The sequence below is a fragment of the Colobus angolensis genome, unplaced genomic scaffold (assembly GCF_000951035.1).
Source record: "Colobus angolensis palliatus isolate OR3802 unplaced genomic scaffold, Cang.pa_1.0 Scaffold6, whole genome shotgun sequence".
NCBI classification, from domain to species: Eukaryota; Metazoa; Chordata; class Mammalia; order Primates; family Cercopithecidae; genus Colobus; species Colobus angolensis.
In genome coordinates this window covers 11760860-11781430 of record NW_012119598.1, presented here as the reverse complement: position 1 = coordinate 11781430, position 20571 = coordinate 11760860, and the positions used below count along the sequence as shown (strand labels likewise).

At 41.0% G+C, this 20571-nt stretch overlaps 1 protein-coding gene across 1 annotated transcript in view; it reads left to right on the top strand.

Moving 5' to 3' along the window:
* Positions 1-668: 668 nt before the first annotated feature.
* The window catches only part of ELOVL2 (ELOVL fatty acid elongase 2), a 32428-nt gene continuing 12525 nt past the window's right edge, over positions 669-20571 (top strand). The window contains exons 1-4 of the mRNA XM_011962914.1: positions 669-818; positions 6332-6395; positions 11530-11717; positions 17290-17367. Coding sequence (XP_011818304.1) covers positions 669-818; positions 6332-6395; positions 11530-11717; positions 17290-17367 — 480 coding nt within the window. The remainder of the gene's footprint in view (positions 819-6331; positions 6396-11529; positions 11718-17289; positions 17368-20571) is intronic.

The following is a 20571-nucleotide window of genomic DNA, read 5'->3' as shown; positions in this document are numbered from 1 at the left end:
TGAAAAATACTGATTCATTGTAGTTCAAGTTTCACCTGACAGCACCACTCTTGAGTCTGCAGTCTCAATTTCCACATCTGTAAACTGGGAAAGATACCCAACTTGCAAGGTTATTGTGACAACCATAGAGAGTATGTATCAGGTGCCTGACACATACTAAATGTTTAATAAACAGTAGCCAGTATTACTCCCCATGAGGGTTAGCTTATTAACATCTCATTTCTAAGATGTTAGAAATGATCGTCAGATTCTTTAGAACCTAAGGTAGACAGTTTCAGCCTTATGATGTTACTGAAATACATAATAACAATTTAGAGTTCCCATACATGAAAGATTTTTCTACCCATTGCCTACCCTCACCCTCCAACTTAGCTCATTACTCCCACCAGAGAATAGTAGTCGGGAGGCAGGGATGATGAGTGGATAGGCCCTGAAAAGGAAGTTTAGGGGTGTCAGTGTAAAATGTGCACAGATACATATTGTGTGAAGTCAGCTGCATGACAGCCAAATAATTTTATGCATTTTTATGTATCCACTCTTACCCATCCTCTAAACCTAGTTTCATTCACAAAGGTAAACACATTTTGTTTCTTCAAATACATGAGAGACTGGCCGGGAATATTCCCCCCAGGAGTAGCCAAAAGAGGTTTCAACATTTGAAGGCCACCATGAGCCATGGGAACAATGGAGAGGACTCGTTGTGTGACTCTAGTCTGTCTCCCTTGCCCCTGAGAGCAGATATCACCTCTTCTTCTCTCAGTTCTGTACAGCGCAGCCTTGACCTTGAGGTTCCTGGGAAGTTGTTAGAATTGTGTCAGGTTAGTACAAAATCTATTCATTCCTAAGCTGATCAGATCCCGTTTCCTGACTTTTTGGTCATTGAATACTTCACATTTAGTTTACTCTGAAATGTACATTAAAAAAAGAAAAGACGAAGTCTTTTTGGATGCTATATATCAAACAGTGTGTTTTGTGATCTTAATGGTTTTTGCTAATTTTAAAAAGCAGTGAGTTGGTGTAGAAAATAGCTGTTCTCATTGAGTTGGTGGTAGAAAATAGCTGTTCTCATTGAATGTGTCTTTTAAATGTTCTATAAAACTGTATCAACAAAACAGGGCAAACATCAAGATCTTGAATCACTGGGTTTTTATACAACACAATGCCCATGGTAGACAAATGCCAAAACCCAGAAAATGCCTAAAACATAAATTTTAAAAAGGAAGGTAAAGAAGAAGGAATGAGTAAAAAAGGAAGGGAGAAGGGGAAGAAGGAAGAAGGAAATAGAGGGGAAAAGGAAATCAAAGGAAGAGAAGAAAGAAAGGAAAGAATAAAATGGAATCAAGAGTCCTATCCTTTAGAGACCAGAGAAAGCACAGGTAGAATTTTATGGTAGGGTTCATTTCTGCCTTGCTTCCCGCCTCAGCTTCTGTAGAATGGCCCTTAATCATGGTGGCAGTGATTCTGATTGCAAGGCAGCCTTTGCTGAAGAAAATCTGGGCCATCAGGGTTTTGAGGATAAAGCAGTGATCACAGACTTTTAAACCTTCCAGAGCCAACTGGGAAATGCTCTCCCATTTGAGATGCCCTGGTTTGCGCTGACCTCCAACCGATAGAGTTAGGGATGGGTGGACATCCCAGTCAACATCATGGTGGCAAAGAAGTGTGCCCAAGAAATGTACCCTTCTTGGCTCTCCTGTTTCCCAGCTACCCACAGAAGGCAGGTGTGTATGGTGAGCCAGTCTACCAGCACTAGGAGCTGCACATTCCACAGCCAGGAAGACCTTCTCAAATTTCTATAAGAAGTCGGTCCAGGCCAGGTGCGGTGGCTCACTCCTGTAATCCCAGCACTTTGGGAGGCTGAGGTGGGCAGATCACCAGGTCAGGAGATTGAGACCATCCTGGCTAACATGGTGAAACCCCGTCTCTACTAAAAATACAAAAAATTAGCCGGACGTGGTGGCGGGCACCTGTGGTCCCAGCTACTCAGGAGGCTGAGGCAGGAGAATGGTGTGAACCCGGGAGGCAGAGCTTGCAGTGAGCCAGGATAGCGCCACTGCTCCAACCTGGGTGACACAGCAAGACTCCATCTCAAAAAAAAAACAAAAAAAAAACAAACAAAAAAGAGAAGTCAGTCCAGTGAGACTGCCTTACATGGATCCCTACTACCTCCAAGTGGTGTATTTATTGCCAATAGAAGGGACAGGTCCAGGGCATCCCTGGGTATTAGGCCACACTGATTCCTGGTGGTGGCGACGGATGTGGCATTAGAGGTGGTGCTGGTGCTGCTGGCAGTAACAGTGGTGTGATGAGGTGGGGGAGGCCAGTTTGCTGTAGGGTGCTCAGAATGTGGCTCTTCAAATATATAGATCAATTTTTGGTGCTCTTGAGTCTTTTCTGCAAATTCTACTTTCCATATGGAGTCATTTCCCTTTGGCATGAAGAGCATCTTTAGCATACTATGTAGTGCAGTTCTGCTGGTTCCAGATTCTCTCACTTAGGCATATATGAGTATGTCCTTATTTAGCCCTCATTTTGAAGGCTATTCTGGTCTCTTCTTCTGCAGTCCTCAGGCAACCACTGATCTGCTCTCTGTCACTATAAGTTATATTTTCTAGAATTTCATTTAAATGGAAACATATAGTATGTAATCTTTGTGTAACTTTTTTCATGCAGAATAATTTTAAGATCCATCCATGTTGTGTGTACATCAATTGTTCATTCCTTTATATTGCTGAGTAGTATTTACTGTATGGCTATACACAATTTGTCACCTGTTGATAGACATTTGGGAGTTTCTCCATTTTAGCAATTACAAATAAAATTGCTATGAATATTTGCGTTCAAGTCTTTGCATGGGAATATGCTTTCTTTTCTCTTGGGTGAATACCTGGGGGTGGAAAACTGGATCATATAGTAGGTGTGTGTCTATGTTGAACTGTTTTGCAAAGTGGTTGTACCATTTTACATTCCTACCAACTATGGTAAGTAATCAGGGGTCCACAATTAAATGAGGCTCTCCTTGCTACCAGTCTTTCCATTCTTCTTATATTTGCTGTACACAGCCACAAATTGAATTCCAAGTCATTGAACACAAACTTTCTTGTAAGGGCACGGAGCTGTTCTGGAAGTGGATCCAGGGTTATTTGGCAGAGAATTCTGTGGCCTGGGGAACTTGGAATGTCATCTGGAGAGGGGAAGTTGTGGCCATAGCGAGGCATGATCTCTTGACTTGAAGGATTCTTTTTTTTTTTTTTTTTTTTTTAATTTTTGCTTTGTGGAGGGATGTGGCCAAAGGATGACCAGAAGGGGGCCTTGAAAGCATAGAGCTCAGGCCAGTGCCTCTCGCTCAGATCTAAGAGCTATACTGTTCCCTTCTTCTAATCCACCCAATTCTAACCGTCTTGAAAAACCCATCCTGCGTCCTCAGCCTGTATCTTCTGTCATGTGGCAGTTCTGTGTCCCCCCATCTCGGTTTTTGCTGTTTGATTTTCTGTGTCTCACTTTCCCAATTTGTGCATAAACTTTTCAGTCAACTACTCTGTCTCCTTTCCCTTCACATGTTTGACAAAGTGTTATGTACACGAATGCTCTTCAAAAATGTGGCAATGAAATGCATAGAGTTTGCTGCTTTTTCTCTGCTCCTAAGTTGGTGTTAATCTTCAGACATTGTCCAGCATACTTGACATTTACACACAGAATCTAGTGTGCAGCTAGGACTTCCTGGCCCAAGCGCTGCCTGGTTAGCCTTCCTGATTTCACCCCAGTTGACTAACACTGCAAACCTCTCTGCGCTTATGCTGTGTTTTACTATTCCAGTGTAAACCTCGGTTTGTTCCCCTGACATCACCTCATCTCATCATTGCCTTTTTAGACGACTTCCTTACTAACTATATTAAGTAACCCAGAAATAGAGAATTTTTATCAGGTTTCCGATTTTCCCAGCATTGGATGTGGTTCTGCCTGTCAGATAGGTCACTAGAGAACCTGGCCATAAAAATATTTCCCAAGGGAGTCAGGCCTCAATGTGTTTTATCTATGTTCATCTTTCTTTCTGATGTGTTCTTTCCTTCTCCATCTGGAAAATGTCTCCAGTCTTTCAAAATTCAGCCACAGCCTTATCTCTTCCAAGAAGCTTTTACTTTTTAAGAGATCTAAATTAAAGTATGTTTCTCTAGCCATTATAGCACATCTCTTGTAATATTGAAGACACTGGTACTGTAATTTTTTGTTTATTTGTGTATTACTCTCTCACAACTAAAAACTCTGTGAAGATAAGGACCACATCTCATTTGACTTTATTTTTCAGCATTTAACAGTACTAGTATATAAAATCCTCAAATAATTGGTTAATGAATCAATAAATTAATGAATGAAGGAATGGAATGCCTCTTTTTATTCATCTCTTTCCTTTTCTGTTCTCCATGTCTTCTCTTGTTTTACTTTTGTTTCTGCCCTTCTTCCACTGTGACTAAATTTTTGCAATATAGAAATAATAGGGGCTTTGTGACCTTTAGAGTTTTCTTAGCTCTACAAATGTTGGAAAATGGATTTTGAACCTTAGCAAACAAGCTGAAACAGTTTAAACATTTGTTTGTGGGTGCAGCAATGGAAGAAAGATTTCATTGGCATTTATGATGGTGAGTACATTTGTGAGGTTCACATTCTTTGCTCAAGACTGAGAGTCCTCTGGTTAGATTTGCCCCCATTCTAAAGCAACACAGATCATATTCTGTCACACTGAGATCTCAGATAACTGACCTTTGTCACATCTGGGGGCCTCCTGAGATGCCCTGCATGGAAACAAAGATGAACATACTGTTTAAAAATTTTCAGCCTTGGTTTAGCCCAGATATTTTTTATAAAGATATTCTGAAATAATGAAAATAATGTTCCTAATATGCTGGCCAGCAATAGTAGGTGCCAGTAAATGTTAGTCTTTAATCTTCATCCTCTTTCCCAAGCTTTCTGAAGTTCCCGAAGTCGTACGTTTCCTTGAAATTTCTTTCAGGATCAGAGTCACAAATAAGGAATTGGTCCAAGTGATATGTGCCAGGCACCAAACATCAGCTCCTCTTTTCAGATGCCAGCAAATTAATCATCTGTTTTGGCACTTACACCTTTTTTGGAGAGTGAGCTGAATCTAATGCATGCCCCATATCAACTTCCCGCGGCTGTCACGCTCAGCTCACACACAGTCAGGGACCAACACGCTGGCCCCACATCCCCAGCAGAGATCCCTTTCCTGGAAACACTGGTCATGTTCCGACTTCTCCGGTTGCTTGAGGAGGTGCTGTAGACCTTTGTGGCGGGGCTGGGAAACACCTGAACGGGGATTTGAGCAGTGTGACAGCAGACCAAGCTGGCAGTATTCCAGCTCCCACCTGAATCCAGTGAAAGTGACAATAATTAATCTGGTGTACCCAAGTGGCACTATTTACAGTAATATAAAGGAGATGTTAATGTGTAAGGAACAGTTTGAAAACAACCAAAACATAAATAGAAAAAATAGCTGTAATGCTTAGTTTCCTTACTTGAAAAACAAGTCCTATTTAAAGTTTTCGATTCAGTTTTTCGAAATAGAATTCAGCCTGCATTTTCATTTAAAAACTGGATTTATTAATATATTTTGTGGAAATAGACGTTCTCTATTGCCTACCCACAACTGTTAGTTATAACAAGGGAAGTTGCTTATGGAACAGCTTTGCCTATAAGCATTTTAGAGGTAAATGGAATTTAGGTCAATAACCCTTCAATGTTTTTTTTTTTTTTGAGACAGGGTCTCGCTCTGTTGCCTAGGCTGGAGTGCAGTGGCCCAATCTCGGCTCACTGCAAGCTCTGCCTCCCGGGTTCAGGCCATTCTCCTGCCTCAGCCTCCTGAGTAGCTGGGACTACAGGCGCCCGCCACCTCGCCCGGCTAATTTTTTTTTGTATTTTTAGTAGAGACGGGATTTCACCATGTTAGCCAGGGTGGCCTCGATCTCCTGAACTCGCGATCCACCCGCCTCGGCCTCCCAAAGTGCCGGGATTACAAGTGTGAGCCATGGCGCCCAGCCAACCCTTCAATGTTTAAATGCACCAAGCCTGTTCTCCAGGACTCCTCTTGCCTAAGGAAATAAGAGGAATTGTTTCTTTCCAAATCTTTACAGGCTTGTGAAAGGCGAGGATGCATTTACTGGTCCTCTTTCCTTAAGTCTTTACAGTCAAAAGTCCTTGAAGCTGGGACCCTTGGAGAGTCTGGCAATTACATGTTGTTGGTAGTGACTTGTTTTGACAGTTTCAAAAAAAAAAGAAAAGAAAAAACCACTTAAATCATTTTTCTTTCTCTTTTTAGGAGCATCTAAAGGCCTTTGATGATGAAATCAATGCTTTTTTGGACAATATGTTTGGACCGCGAGGTCAGTGAACTACTTGAGAACTTAATGTGGAAGGAACACAGCAAGAACACCATTTACTTATAGAAAGGGATTATGTTATTTCTGGGGTCTTGGAAATAGTAAGGTACTTAATATTTAGAAACTTAACTTCCTTAACTTTGATATCCTTCCAGAATGTCCAGAAGATCCCATTTCTCCTCCTGCTCAACCTCTCCTGGAATTAAAGAAGTTCTGGGAGCAGGAAGCAGAGACAGAATGAAATGCAATGCTTTCCTCCAGTGTCTATCTGGCTACAAAGCCGGGTTGTAACTTTCCTTCTAAACTATGCTGCTTTCTTGTTCCCTCTCCACCACCCATTCATCTTCTACCTTCCTCACATGCATAGTTACATGTGACATTTCTGCCCTTAGATGCCTTGATAAATTCCCTTTAAAGATGTGTGCGCTGGCTGGGTGTGGAGGCTCACGCCTGTAATCCCAGCACTTTGGGAGGCTGAGGTGGGTAGATCACGAGGTCAGGAGTTCAAGACCAGCCTGACCAACATGGTGAAACCCCATCTCTACTAAAAATACAAAAATTAGCCAGGCATAGTGGCTTGCGCCTGTAATCCTAGCTACTTAGGAGGCTGAGGCAGGAGAATCGCTTGAACCCGGGAGGTAGAGGTTGCAGTGAGCCAAGATCATGCCACTACACTCCAGCCTGGGCAACAGAGCGAGACTCTGTCTCAAAAAAAAAAAAAAAAAAAAAGATGTGTACACTTTCTCTGCCTAGGGCCTGCAGGTAGGATGAGCTTAGACATCTCTCCATCCTTCCTTCATCACCAGTCACTTAACTCTACTGCAGTGGTCTCCTAACAGGTCTCCCCTCTTCCACTCTTGCCCCCTTCCAGTCATTTATTCAGTGTCAGCTGGAATGATATTCTAAAGACCTAAGTCATATTGCATGGTACTGTAGCTTAAAACTCATCAATGTCATCCCACTGCTCTCAGGTAAAAACCAAACTTCTTATCATGCACTGCGCACCCTTGGGCTGTCTAACCCCAGCAATCTCTCCAACTCAGTCAGTATCCGTCGTCCTCACTGGCTTTCATACAGCTGCTCAAGCCATCTTTTAATTCTGCAAATACGTAAAATTCCTTTACGTGCTATTCCTTGAGCCTGGAATTCCTCCCTAGGATCTCCTACCCCTCCCTCCAGATGAATCAGTTCCTGTTGCACTTGAGGTGTCAGCTTAAACATCGCCTTTTCAGTTGGGCTTTGCCTCTCTAAGGTATAGTAGTCCGCCCTTAGCAGCAGTTTTGCTTTCTGCAGTTCCAGTTACCCGTGGTCAACCATGGTCTGAAAATAGGTGAGCACAATACAGTAAGATGTTTTCAGATGGACAGATGACCATATTCGTATGACTTTTATTATAGTATATTGTTATAATTATTCTCTTACTATGCCTAATTTATCAACTTTTCCATAGGTATATATGTACAGGAAAAAGCACGGTACACACAGGGTTTGGTAGTATCTGTAGTCTCGGCATCCGCAGGGGTCTGCTGTGGTCCCTCATCATTCTGTTTCAACCCTTGTTTACTACCTTCAGATACTTCCTGGTTACCAACAGCGATTTCTCCCATGAGGGCAGGAACCCTGGCCGTTTTACTCACCATTTATCTCCAGGGTTTATTACAGTTCTGGGAACATATTCAGCACTGTATATTTTCCAAATAAATGAATGAATTCTAGCCGGAAGGTTTCATTTTACTTGAGCCTTACTGGCTCACAGAACTGTGGAAAGTCCTTAGTTCTCTACAGGTTATTTCCTCAGCCCTACTGGAGGAGAGAGCGGGGAATAAGGAGGTTTTTGTGTTTCTCAAGATCTAGAAACAATCACTTGGAGAGCATTTAGGCCATTCTCCGTTTTCTCCATGGGCTCTATTAACTTTTTAAATGAATGACTATATAGTTTTAATATAATGATACTGATTCTATACAGCTTTGAAAAAAATCCTTTCACATAGTTTTTTTTGCTTTTTCCATTTTATCCTCCTGATGACTCTGTGGGGTAGGCAGGGCAGAGTATCTTTGTATTCTAACCTATTTTTACTATGTTCTCTCCCTTACAGGTCTAGTGGGTAGAAAGGAGAACAGCTCAGTGTAGAGGGCATGACCCTCTCCCTTAGGCATGCAGGACCTGGGACCCTCTCCTTTAGGCATGCAGGACCCAGGGCCCCCCCACCTTAGGCATGCAGTACCCAGGGCGCTCTCACTTAGGCATGCAAGATCCAGGAGGAACTATGATTTGTTGGTGACAGTGGTTTTCTATTTGACACTTCGACTAGACAGTTAAAACAATGACCTGTCTGTGCCAAGTTCACTGAGCTTTGCTGCCAGTAAGATTGGCATGATCTGGAATTATGTGGATGTGGGATCAATTGAGGAAAGGATTACAGTTGTTTACTCTGTATTGGTCATTTTATGGAATTTTCCTTTGTAGCAAGGAGATTGTGAAATTGACAGTTGACAGTGGAATCAGATGAACTCCACAGTGACAAGGTGTCTAGCATGTAAGCCATCAAGAATCCTCTTTTCTTCCTAAAAGTCTCACACGCTGATGCTGACTGGCACATCACCTAATAAACCTCTCAGTGTCTCCTAGCCTCTTCTGATTTTGCCCACACCATGTTAGTACCGTCAAGAGGTACTGTTCTGCGCGAATACTGACTCAGAGGAAGAACTAACATTTCTCAAGTCCCAAAGAAAAGGAAGTTTATTACAAGCATTTGTTCCCATCTTTTGGCTAAAACAACTGTGATTATCCTTAACAACTGTAGCAAACATTTACAGCACTGTGACAAAAGAAAACAACATCAGGTGCTGTATTAGTTTGCAGTATGTGCTTGACTCAATGTGCCAGTGGATGTGCATTTAATGAATGTTTCCTCTTAACTCAGCACTAAGTGGGTGTAAGTCAGACAGAGTAGAGATATAAGACCTAGTAGCTGTCTCCTGGAGCATATACTGTAGTTGGGGGAGGTAAAGCCAGCACATCTGAAACTACTGGAAATCAATTAAATACTAAACCATGTGTGTTTGTTTCCTAGGCTGCCATAAAAAGTACCACAAACTGGGTGGCTTAAATAGCAGAAATATATTCTTTCACAGTTCTGGAGGCCAGCAATGTAAAATCAAGGTGTCAGCAGAGCCTTGTTCCCTCTGAAGTTCTAGGGAAGAGTCTGCACCATGACTCCCCCTAGTTTCTGGTTGTTGGTGGCAATCTCTGATGTTCCTTAGCTTGTAGATGCATCACTCCAGTCTCTGCCTCCATCTTCACATGGCCTTCTCCTCTTTTGTCCTTGTATCCAGACTTCTCCTTACACTAGTCATTGGCCTAGGGCCCAGCCTAATCCAGTATAACCTCATCTTAGCTAGATTAGATCTGCAAAGTCTCTATTTTCAAATAATGTCACATTCACAGATACCAGGAGTTAGGACTCGAAGGCATCTTTGTGGGGGACACAGTTCAATCCAACACCATAACAAGAAGTAGCATAGCAGTTTAGTGCAAGTAATTTCACTTTTTTAGGCCTCTACAGCTCAATTTTTCTTAAGGGTAAACTGGGATGATATTGTCACCTATATAATAGGACTGCTTTGAGAATCACATAAGTTAATACATGTAAAAAGCTTCAGAATAGTGCCTGGCACAGCATAAGTGCTCAGTAAATGTTATGGTAACAGTATCGTAGCCATAATTTGTGAATCTGAAAATGAGAATAAGTGTCTTGCTATGCATATGAGGAGCCGTAGATACGAAAACAGTAGGAAATGTCTCCCTTCAGAAGCCAGGACCTTCATCTGGGCATTAAAAGATGAGTAGGACTCAGATATGGAGATGGACATTAGGAAGTGATGCACAGTACAGACTTACGGCAGGCGATCGCAAGCCTGCTGTATGAAAGGTGGTATCTGTTAGGCACATGAATGCTGAGAAGAGCTTCCTTTTTATCTCTATCACCAGTGGGAGATATTTATAAAATAAGTGATGGGACAGTCGGAGCTTGAGAAGACACTTCCCTTGTAGAAATGGTACTGTCTGTAGGGTGGGTGGTTTAACAAGAGGCTGGGGTCTACAGGGTAGGACATACCAGAAAGAGGGACTTAGAAAACAAAAAATTCAAGAAAAGGCCATTGCCTGTTGGTGAAACCAGTTCACTACAACTCCATTTGTAGAGGTTAAAAGCAGCATGCAATTTTTATAATTCTCAGCCAAATCATTTTCTTTATTTAAACAAATAAAAAGAGCAGAATAGAGAACAAAAATCATTTTGTGGCTACAGTGATTTTCAGGTGTTACTAATTGTATTATAGCTCTAGCATGTGGGTTTCATTTTGGCTTTTAAATATTCACTCTCCAGTGTAAGGGGCCCTGATGTATTCAGCTGCTTGCCTCCCTGCTGTGTAAACGTCCAGTCCCATGGCCAGATCTGGGTCTTCAATTCTGAATCACAGCTCCCAGGCTTTGCCTCTGCTGTCTGCAGCCTCCAGACTTGCTGCACTGTCATCCTATTGCTGTCCCTGAATCAGCTGAACTCTAAACCCATTCCATTACTGATCCTAGGCAAATTCGCAGCTGTGTGGGCTTTAGGAATTAGGATACAGTATCAATATGCCTTCTTTCCTCTGACTGCTCTGATCGCCATGGGAGGACAGCTGCAAGGTATTATGGGCTGGGAGGCAGATGTGACTGGTTCAAATTCTGACTCCGCTACTGACTATGACGTAGCCTTTTGAAAGTTACTAATGTTTTCTGAGATATTTTTTCCATCCATAAAATTGCATGATAGTACTTCCTATTAATTTAGAGTAAACAAATGCAGTAACTTTTCCAAAATAGGCATTCAAGAACTGTCACTTCACACCTTCACTTCTTGTCCCTTTCACTCAGTGTTCAGCCTAAGCCCTGTTTGCTCCATGAAACCTTTACTGATTCAGCCCCCACGGGCTTCCTCTTCCCCTGAACTCTAACCCCAGGCCAGCCTACCTAATGCTGTATGGGGTTGTTCCCTGTTGTGCTGGTGTGTACAAATGCAATGTATGTGACAATACTGATGACTGAACAGGAGCGTCATTCCTCAGGATCCTCACTGTATGTGTTTCTTTTCAGATTCTCGAGTCAGAGGGTGGTTCATGTTGGACTCTTACCTTCCTACCTTTTTTCTTACTGTCATGTATCTGCTCTCAATATGGCTGGGTAACAAGTATATGAAGAACAGACCTGCTCTTTCTCTCAGGGGTATCCTCACCTTGTATAATCTCGGAATCACACTTCTCTCCGCATACATGCTGGCAGAGGTAAGTGTTTAGCCAAAGCTGAAGTCCAGTAACTAGCAGTTTTTATTAATAGAAACAATTACATCTAGCCTGGCAGAACTACGCAAAGTTGCTATCAATACTTTAAGTCCTAAGGAACTTATTCCAGCATTTGATATTATTATTTCTGAAAATCCTGGAAGTCCTTGTTTATAACTTGAATCTTTCGTATCCCAATTTAGACCTATTTATTTTTTATTTTATTTTATTTTATTTTTTGAGACAGAGTCTTGCTCTGTCATCCAGGCTGGAGGGCAATGGCACAATCTCAGCTCATTGCAACCTCCGCCTCCTGGGTTCAAGCGATTCTCATGGCTCAGCCTCCTGAATAGCTGGGATTACAGGTACTCACCACGATGCCCAGCTAATTTTTGTAATTTTAGTACAGACGAGGTTTCACCATGTTGCCCAGGCTGGTCTTGAACTCCTGATCTCAGGTGATCCTCCTGCCTCGGCCTCCCAAAGTGCTGGGATTACAGGTGTGAGCCACCATGCCTGGCCTAGACCTATTTCTTTAGTCTCTAGTCTAATTTAGAATCACAATGTAGATCAAATGGGCCTTTACAGATCGTGCTACAGTTTTCTCCTTTTACAGATGAGGATACTGAGGCTTTAGAAAAGTTTCATAATTTGCCCTAGAATAGACAGTGATTAACAGAGTGTTTTAAAAATTAACTTAAACATCATATGCAGTTAGTTTTACTGAAATGCCAATATATATATTCCCTTAAAGAATAGTCCGTATGTCTTTGGAACATTGACATTTCAGCTCAGCTCTGGTGGCCCTTGTTACATCCTGTGCTCCAGATTCCGCTGTGAAGCACCAAACAAGGTCATTTTACAGGAGAAGGAACAAGGATGAGTGCCCCATCTGTATAACCAAAAGTTATTTTAATGTAATAGAAGGGGAAATCTAAAAGTGTTAAATAACTTGCTGTAGAAAAAAAGAAAGAAAGAAAGAAAAAGAGGAACAAAGAGAATGAAAACAAAATTTTTTAGGGATTTTATAGCTTGTATAAAATCATTCATACAGCTATAAGTGGCAGATAATGGCACAAATATAGCTGCCTTTCTGATGATCTTGAATTCTAAAAGAAAATAAATCCTTGCCTTAAAATGAAGGTTCTCTTGAGAGTTTATTCTATGCATTATTCTAATATGTACCATTCTTAATAACTATTAATATTACTATAAATGACTGGAATGAAGCTCTCATAATGGAATTTTAGGCATCAGTCAGTATAGGAGATGGAATTTTGGGGTCAAAAAAGCCATGCTAACAACTTTTTTTTTTTTTTTTTTTGAGGCAGAGTCTTGCTGTGTCACCCAGGCTGGAGTGCAGTGGCGCAATCTCAGCTCACTGCAACCTCCGCCTCCTGAGTTCAAGCAATTCTTCTGCCTCAGCCTCCCAAGTAGCTGGGATTACAGCTGCCCACCACCATTCCTGGCTAATATATTTTTTTTTTTTTTTAGTAGAGATGGGGATTCACCATGTTGGTTAGGCTGGTCTTGAACTCCTGACCTCAGGTGATCCATCCACCTCGGCCTCCCAGAGTGCTGGGATTACAGACCTGAGCCACCACGCCTAGCCGACAACTCTTAAAATTATATCACATAGGTGCTCACTAATCTACTTGACACGGAAAGGACCATTTTTATTTTAAGTTCTCTACCAGCTGAAGTTTAGCTCACTAGATGAGTTAGCAAGATAGTAATTTATGGGATTCGTTTCTCTATATAGCAGAAGGAAAGATACTCTTGGATTGTTTTCCATAAGTGACAGCTGCACACTATTTACAATAGCAAAGACTTGGAACCAACCCAAATGCCCATCAATGATAGACTGGATAAAGAAAATGTGGCACATAAACACCACAGAATACTATGCAGCCATAAAAAAGAATGAGATCATGTCCTTTACAGGGACATAGATAAAGCTGGAAGCCATCATTCCCAGCAAACTAACACAAGAACAGAAAACCAGCACGTTCTCACTCCTAAGTGGGAGTTGAACAATGAGAACACATGGACACAGGGAGGGGAACATCACACACCCGGGCCTGTTGGTGGGTTGGGGGCAAAGGTAGGGAGAGCATTAGGACAAATACCTAATGCGTGTGGGGCTTAAAACCTAGATGAAAGGTTGATGGGTGCAGCAAACCACCAAGGCACATGTATACCTATGTAACAAACCTGCACATTCTGCACATGTATCCCAGAACTTAAAGTAAAATAAAAAATTTTAAAAATAATAATAAAAAAGAAGTTTCAGCTGCAGCAGAAGGGCCAGCCTGCATGTCCAACCACACCAGCAGTTCTAGTACCTGTTTGGACGGAGCTTTGGTATAATGGAGTCAGAAGACACAAGTTTGTTTTAGTTTTGTTACTTTCTGTGTAATTTTAGAGCAGTTACTTAGGCTTTCCAAACCTTAGGCAACTTTTATTTTTATCTTATTTTTTTTTTTTTTAAGACAGAGTCTCACTCTGTCGCCCAGGCTGGAGTGCAGTGGCCGGATCTCAGCTCACTGCAAGCTCCACCTCCCGGGTTTACGCCATTCTCCTGCCTCAGCCTCCCGAGTAGCTGGGACTACAGGCGCCCGCCACCTCGCCCGGCTAGTTTTTTGTATTTTTTTAGTAGAGACGGGGTTTCACCATGTTAGCCAGGATGGTCTCGATCTCCTGACCTCGTGATCCGCCCGCCTCGGCCTCCCAAAGTGCTGGGATTACAGGCTTGAGCCACCGCGCCCGGCCTTTAGGCAACTTATCTATAAAGCAGAGATACAATATTTGTACTACATAACTCTTGAGTGATTTGTAACGATTAATGACTTCTGTTCAATCAGCATGTAGTGAGCTTTTACTAGGCACTGAATATGAAGCCCTGAAGTATATGGATAAGACACAGCTTCTACACTTGAAGAGCCTATGGACTAGTACAGAGTAGGAGTTGGTAAATGTGAAAATGCTTTGTGAATTACAAAGTGCTAGTTGAACAGTAGTCACCATCAACAGGAGCAAGAACAACCGTTTAGTTTTTTAACAACGAGGTAAATGTCTTCTTTCTAGGAAGAACATATCTGCACTGAGCCCATTGCCTACCACTAATTTTACCTACTGCTTACCCACTCTTTCTCTTACACTATGTGTAAGTGTAAAATCACTTACTTCAGTTCAAAATCACTACCATTGATTGCCGCCCAGTCTCCTCTGATTGTGACCTCTTTCGGAGCAGGCAGAAGGTCTTTCTTTGACACTCTGGGGGTATGTTTAATAGACACTAGTCAGGTGACAGACTGATTTAACCTTGCTAACTTGTTAGGGGTCAGCAGATGTCTGCTTAAGCCAGAAAGTCACCGCAATAATTATTAACAGTCTTTCGACAAAGATGTATTGAGTTCCCACACTGTCAGATTCAACTGTAGATTCTAGAACACAACCTTTGCCCTGTGGGAAAGAGTGAGAGGCTGGTGATGGGGCAGCCTCTGAGAAGGTGACATTGGAGTTGAGACTGAATGACACAGTGGATAGAGGATCAGTGGTTCAAGATGAGGTGGAGAGATGGCAGATGACATTGGGGCCTTGGAAGGAATTTGGCTTGCACTCTTAAGTGTCATGGAAAGCTATTGGAGGATTTTAATGATGGGAGCGCTATTATCTCCCTTTTAAAATAGATCACTCTAGCTCCTACATAGAAAATGGACTATGAAGGTGACTTGACAAGAATGTTAGCAAAGAGTCCAGTTAGGAGATCATTGCAGCACTACAGGCAACAGATGCTAGCATCTTGGATTAAGGTGGTGAAGATGGGAAGAAGCTGGTGGATTCTAAGTATATTTTGGAGTAATTTAGTCCACACCTCCTTACAACTAACCCTATTTGACAGCCTTCCTTCCTTTTCTAGCACATAGGTTGGATGACTGCTGCACCAGTAAGGGGATTAAGAATGGTCCGGGGGAGAGACAGAGCCTCTCTAGCTTGACTGTCTTTTCAGTTATTAAATTGTCAGGTAGTTCTGCACAGATGCCACAGGAATGGGGACAACCTGAATAAATCTGACTAAAACAGGAAACGTCATGGGGAAACAGAATATGCCCTGCCCTTTCCACACTCAGGAGTTACTCTATAACTGCACTGTTAATGTGCAGAGTAGAGATTAGAGCCCCTGACTACAGAACCACAGCCTGACCATAGAGGCTTTCATTTAATCCTTGTACACAAAGTTAAACAGCTTTCTTAGTTTGAAAAATGCACCAACATGCCAAAATTCATATGTAGTTTAAGGTCTTTCTGGGTCCCCTCTAGCCAGTCGCGCTGATTTCCAGTTGAGGACGAAGAGCATAAATCCCCTGGGAGATATTGGGAAATGACCTGATTTGTAATAGATCCCATCAGGAAAATCCAGGGTTTTCTTCTTTCACTGGACTTATTTATATCAATAATCTTCAACTAGCATGATGTTAACAGAAAGAGTTTTGTTAGAAGGAAAGAGAGGTATATCAGGACAGTGAAGAAGTCTCACAAAGGTTCTAAAACATTCTAAATGTTATTTAGTAATCTCTCTCTAACATTTAATTAATCAACATCCAAACCTTCTCAGCTGTGTATATGTATTTTAATGGATATTGTATATGAATTTTATACATCTCTAAGGCAGCAGAAAATACTAAATCGTAGGCCTTTCGCCTGTAATACCTGATCCAAATCACAAATGCCTTATATTCTAGAATTTTAACTTTTTACAGGGAGAAAACTTATTTCATAGAATTTTCAGCAAAGAATAAAAAAGCTCATTTTCTCATGAGGTGGAAAGTACACCAAACAATGAATTAGGAATTCTGAATTCTAATCATCCTTCTCCCACTTTCTAGTCATGTAATCTTGAGCAAATCGTATACTCATCAAATGTTTACTGAACACTTACCATGTAGCAGGTACTGGGCAAGGAACCATAGATACAAAGATGAGCAAAAACAGATGCATACATTTTTTGGAGCTTTTTGGTTTTTGAGAGTAATGGGGAAGACAGACATTAATTAACTACCAAATTGTTTGATCACCGAGTAGCATAAATACAATGAAGAAAATGGTTTAAGAACCTTACTGAACACTGTTTTCAATATGGCAATATATATATTTTTTAAATTATTGAGATGATTAAATATATCCAAACCAATACAAAATATTAAGTTTTTACTGTAGTTTTCTCACAGTTGTTTTCAGCTAATTCTACATTTCACTTCTAGAAACATGATTAGATAATTCCTTACATAAAATTTGGTGACTCAAATGATAGTTAAAATCTGTTATTTTGGCCAGTGTAAATAGTTAGAGGTAACATATATTAATTAAGGAAATAGCCATTGATTTCAGTGCAACAGCAGGAAATAAGTCCCCTGATAATAGGTGTTTGAGGACAGGACTGAGACAAATTCAAATGCTGGGAAATTCCTACTCAAACCGTGAATAGATGCCAGAGACATGAATGGGAAATTCAATCTGCATCCAAATTCTTGTGCTGATGTTTGTTTTTCTTTCTTTCTTGGTTCTTTGGCAGCTCATTCTCTCCACTTGGGAAGGAGGCTACAACTTACAGTGTCAAGATCTTACCAGCGCAGGGGAAGCTGACATCCGGGTGAGCCACTAGAATCAAATCAACAACCATAACCAGTTATCGTTGACAAGGAGAGGAGGTTTTCTCCTTCCAGATAGGGGGCTGAGGCTAGAATTAGATAAGAAAGGGGTTCCTGTTCTAATAGAAATGCTGATTTCCAGCTGTCCTTCTATAGGGGACCAGCTGAATAAACCACAGCACATCCACATAGCAGATGCCTCTACAAAGTGAAGGGAGGAAGAGCTCTATACTGCTGCAGAATTGTCTCCAGGATATAGTTACGTGAACAAAAGTCACTTGCAGACTGTGTTTATAGGATAACACCCTTTGTGCAATAAATGATATGAATGCGTATGTGTATTTGCTTGTATTTTTAAAAAGAAACAATGACAGGATAAACTAAAAGCTAAAAAAAGTGTTTCCACTAGGCATGGTGGCTCATGCTTGTAATCCCAGCACTTTGGGAGGCCAAGGCGGGTGGATCAAGAGGTCAGGAGTTCGAGACCAGCCTCACCAACATAGTGAAACCCCATCTCTAGTAAAAATAAAAAATTAGCCAGGCATAGTGTTGGGCACCTGTAGTCCCAGCCACTCAGGAGGCTGAGCCAGGAGAATCACTTGAACCCAGGAGGCAGAGGTTATGGTGAGCCGAGACTGTGCCACTGCACTCCAGCCTGGGCAACACAGCAAGACTCCATCTCAAAAAAAAAAAAAAAAAGTGTTTCCTTTGAGGGGAGGGAACAGGGCAGAGGGGATACAGGGAAAGCCAGAATTCTCTGAATGTACCTTGTGCTATATTTGATTTTGGAACCACTAAGTGCTTTACATAATTATAAAACAAAGTTAAATTTAAAAAGAAAGCAAGGCAGCTAGCCCCTAAAAGTTGGAAACAAACTTAAATAAATGAATATACCTACATATTAAGTTGGTGACATAACCACCCAAGGAACTATTTCAAGTGACTTTAAAACAGTTTTTTGACTGAACGCCCCTAGTGAGATATATCTTAACATTATCCAGTAATTCTTTTGTTATTGTTAATAACATTGGTATTGCTTTTTTGACACTGTAATAGTACACTATGGGATAAATTAAGTATATAATAATGTTAATATCAGTAGGCACTTCGATTTGAAACATGGAAAAAAAGGGATAACAATAAAAAAGTTAAACTAAAACTCATTAATAATAGATTCAAATTGAAAATATCAGAATTAACTTTATTCTTTTTTAAAAAAATTTAATTTTCAGCTCTGTCTATAGAAAAGGCCTAGTCTGTGACAGCCCAGTACAACGAGCAGTGATTACCCAGATCGTGCTCTCTAAACAGAATTTTCTCCAGAAAAGATTAGGTTTCTTAGATAATGGGCCTCTTCTGGTTTGGGGCAGGAAATGTTTATAAGATGAACCCAGGGTATCTATGAGAGAAAGCGAAGCAGCTAGCCAGGACTACGAGGATCGTCACAAAAAGAGGAGTTGCCTGGAAGGGACCCCACTGCCTAAAAATGGGGCAGGTTGAACATCAAAAAGAATACTGACTGGAATGAACTGAAGCATTAAGTATGTAAAAAGCCATGAGTTTAAAATGATACTCATTTAAAAAACTCTTATTGTTACCTTTTGAAGGTTATTAGAACACCAATTCATTTTAGGAAAGAAAAAAAACGGGGAAAGAATTAAACATTTATTTTGCCTTTCATATGTGAATTTCCAAATAGATGAAAAGGGAAAGTTCTTCTCTATAGAAAAGAAAAGTGCTTAGGTAACAATAGAATTAGAAAAATCACCATTTTGTAACTCCTAGTGAAATAATGGATCGTATTAGTCTGTTTTGCATTGCTATAAAGGAATACCTGAGGCTGGGTAATTTATAAAGAGTTTCAGTTTGGCTCATGGTTCTGCAGGCTGTACAGAAAGCATGGTGCCGGTATCTACATCTGATGAGGCCCTCAAGAAGTCTGTAATCATGGTGGAAGGTGAAGGGGGAGCAGGCATGTCACATGGCAAGAGAGGGAGCAAGGCACAGGGAGGTCCTAGACTCTTTCAAACAATCAGATCTTGCAGTAACTCACCACAGGAAGGGCACCAAGCCATTCATGAGGGATCTGCCATGATGACCCAAACAAACACCTCCCACCAGGCCCCACCTCCGACAATGGGGATGACATTTCAACATGCGATTTGGAGGGGACAAACATCCAAACTATATCATGGATCTGACAGCAGTCACCTGTGAATGGTAAAACTATTCGGTGAAAATTGAATAGAAACTTCATAATGACTGGACTCAATACCTGAACTGACTGTTCAGTCTGAATATCAGTGGAACAGCTAGAAATTATGTACTTCCTGATGTGAGGCAGTAAGAAGTAGACAGAACCCTCTGCAATATTCTTACCAAAAACATTACACCTGAGTCTAATCAAGCCTGTACCTCTAATTGCCGGTAACAGAAAATGCATGTGTAGAGAAACAAGTGAAATGATACTAAGAAACAATCTTACAAATCTATAATATTAGAAATTCTTTATAAAGCATCTAGTTTTTCTAAGAAATAAAAGACATGAAAGAATGGGCAGAGCAAAGAGAGAACTGTTATTGGTTAGAAGAGACCTAAAAACCGTTTCAAACCAATGAAGATGGATCTTGTTTGGATCGTGATTTAATTGTAAAAAGACATTCTGGGGGCTAGGAAAAAAATGACATATTTGAGACCGAGAAATTTGAACATGGATTGGGCCATTAGAAGATACTAAGGAATCGTTAATGTTGTTAGACAACATAATGACTTCATGGTTATGTTAAAAAGTCTCCCTATCGGAAGTATTTATAAATAAAATGATACCTTAGATTTGCTTATAATATTCTATACTTCCCACTCCCCTGCTCCCCAAAATGGTAGAAAGTGGAATTGATAGAAACTAGATTGGAATCATATTGAAAATTCTGAAGCTTGGCATTGGATGCTGAGTATTCATTTGACTTATTCTCCCTGCATTAGTGAATGTTTGAAATTTTCTATAACTAAACATGACATATTATTAAGACAGATAGTAGAAACCATTTAACTAAAATCTTTAATATCAAGATGGACCTTTTTTTTTTTTTTGAGACAGAGTTTCACTCTTGTCACCCAGGCTGGAGTGCAGTGGTATGATCTCGGCTCACTGCAACCTCTGCCTCCTGGGTTCAAGCGATTCTCCTGCCTCAGCCTCCCAAGTAGCT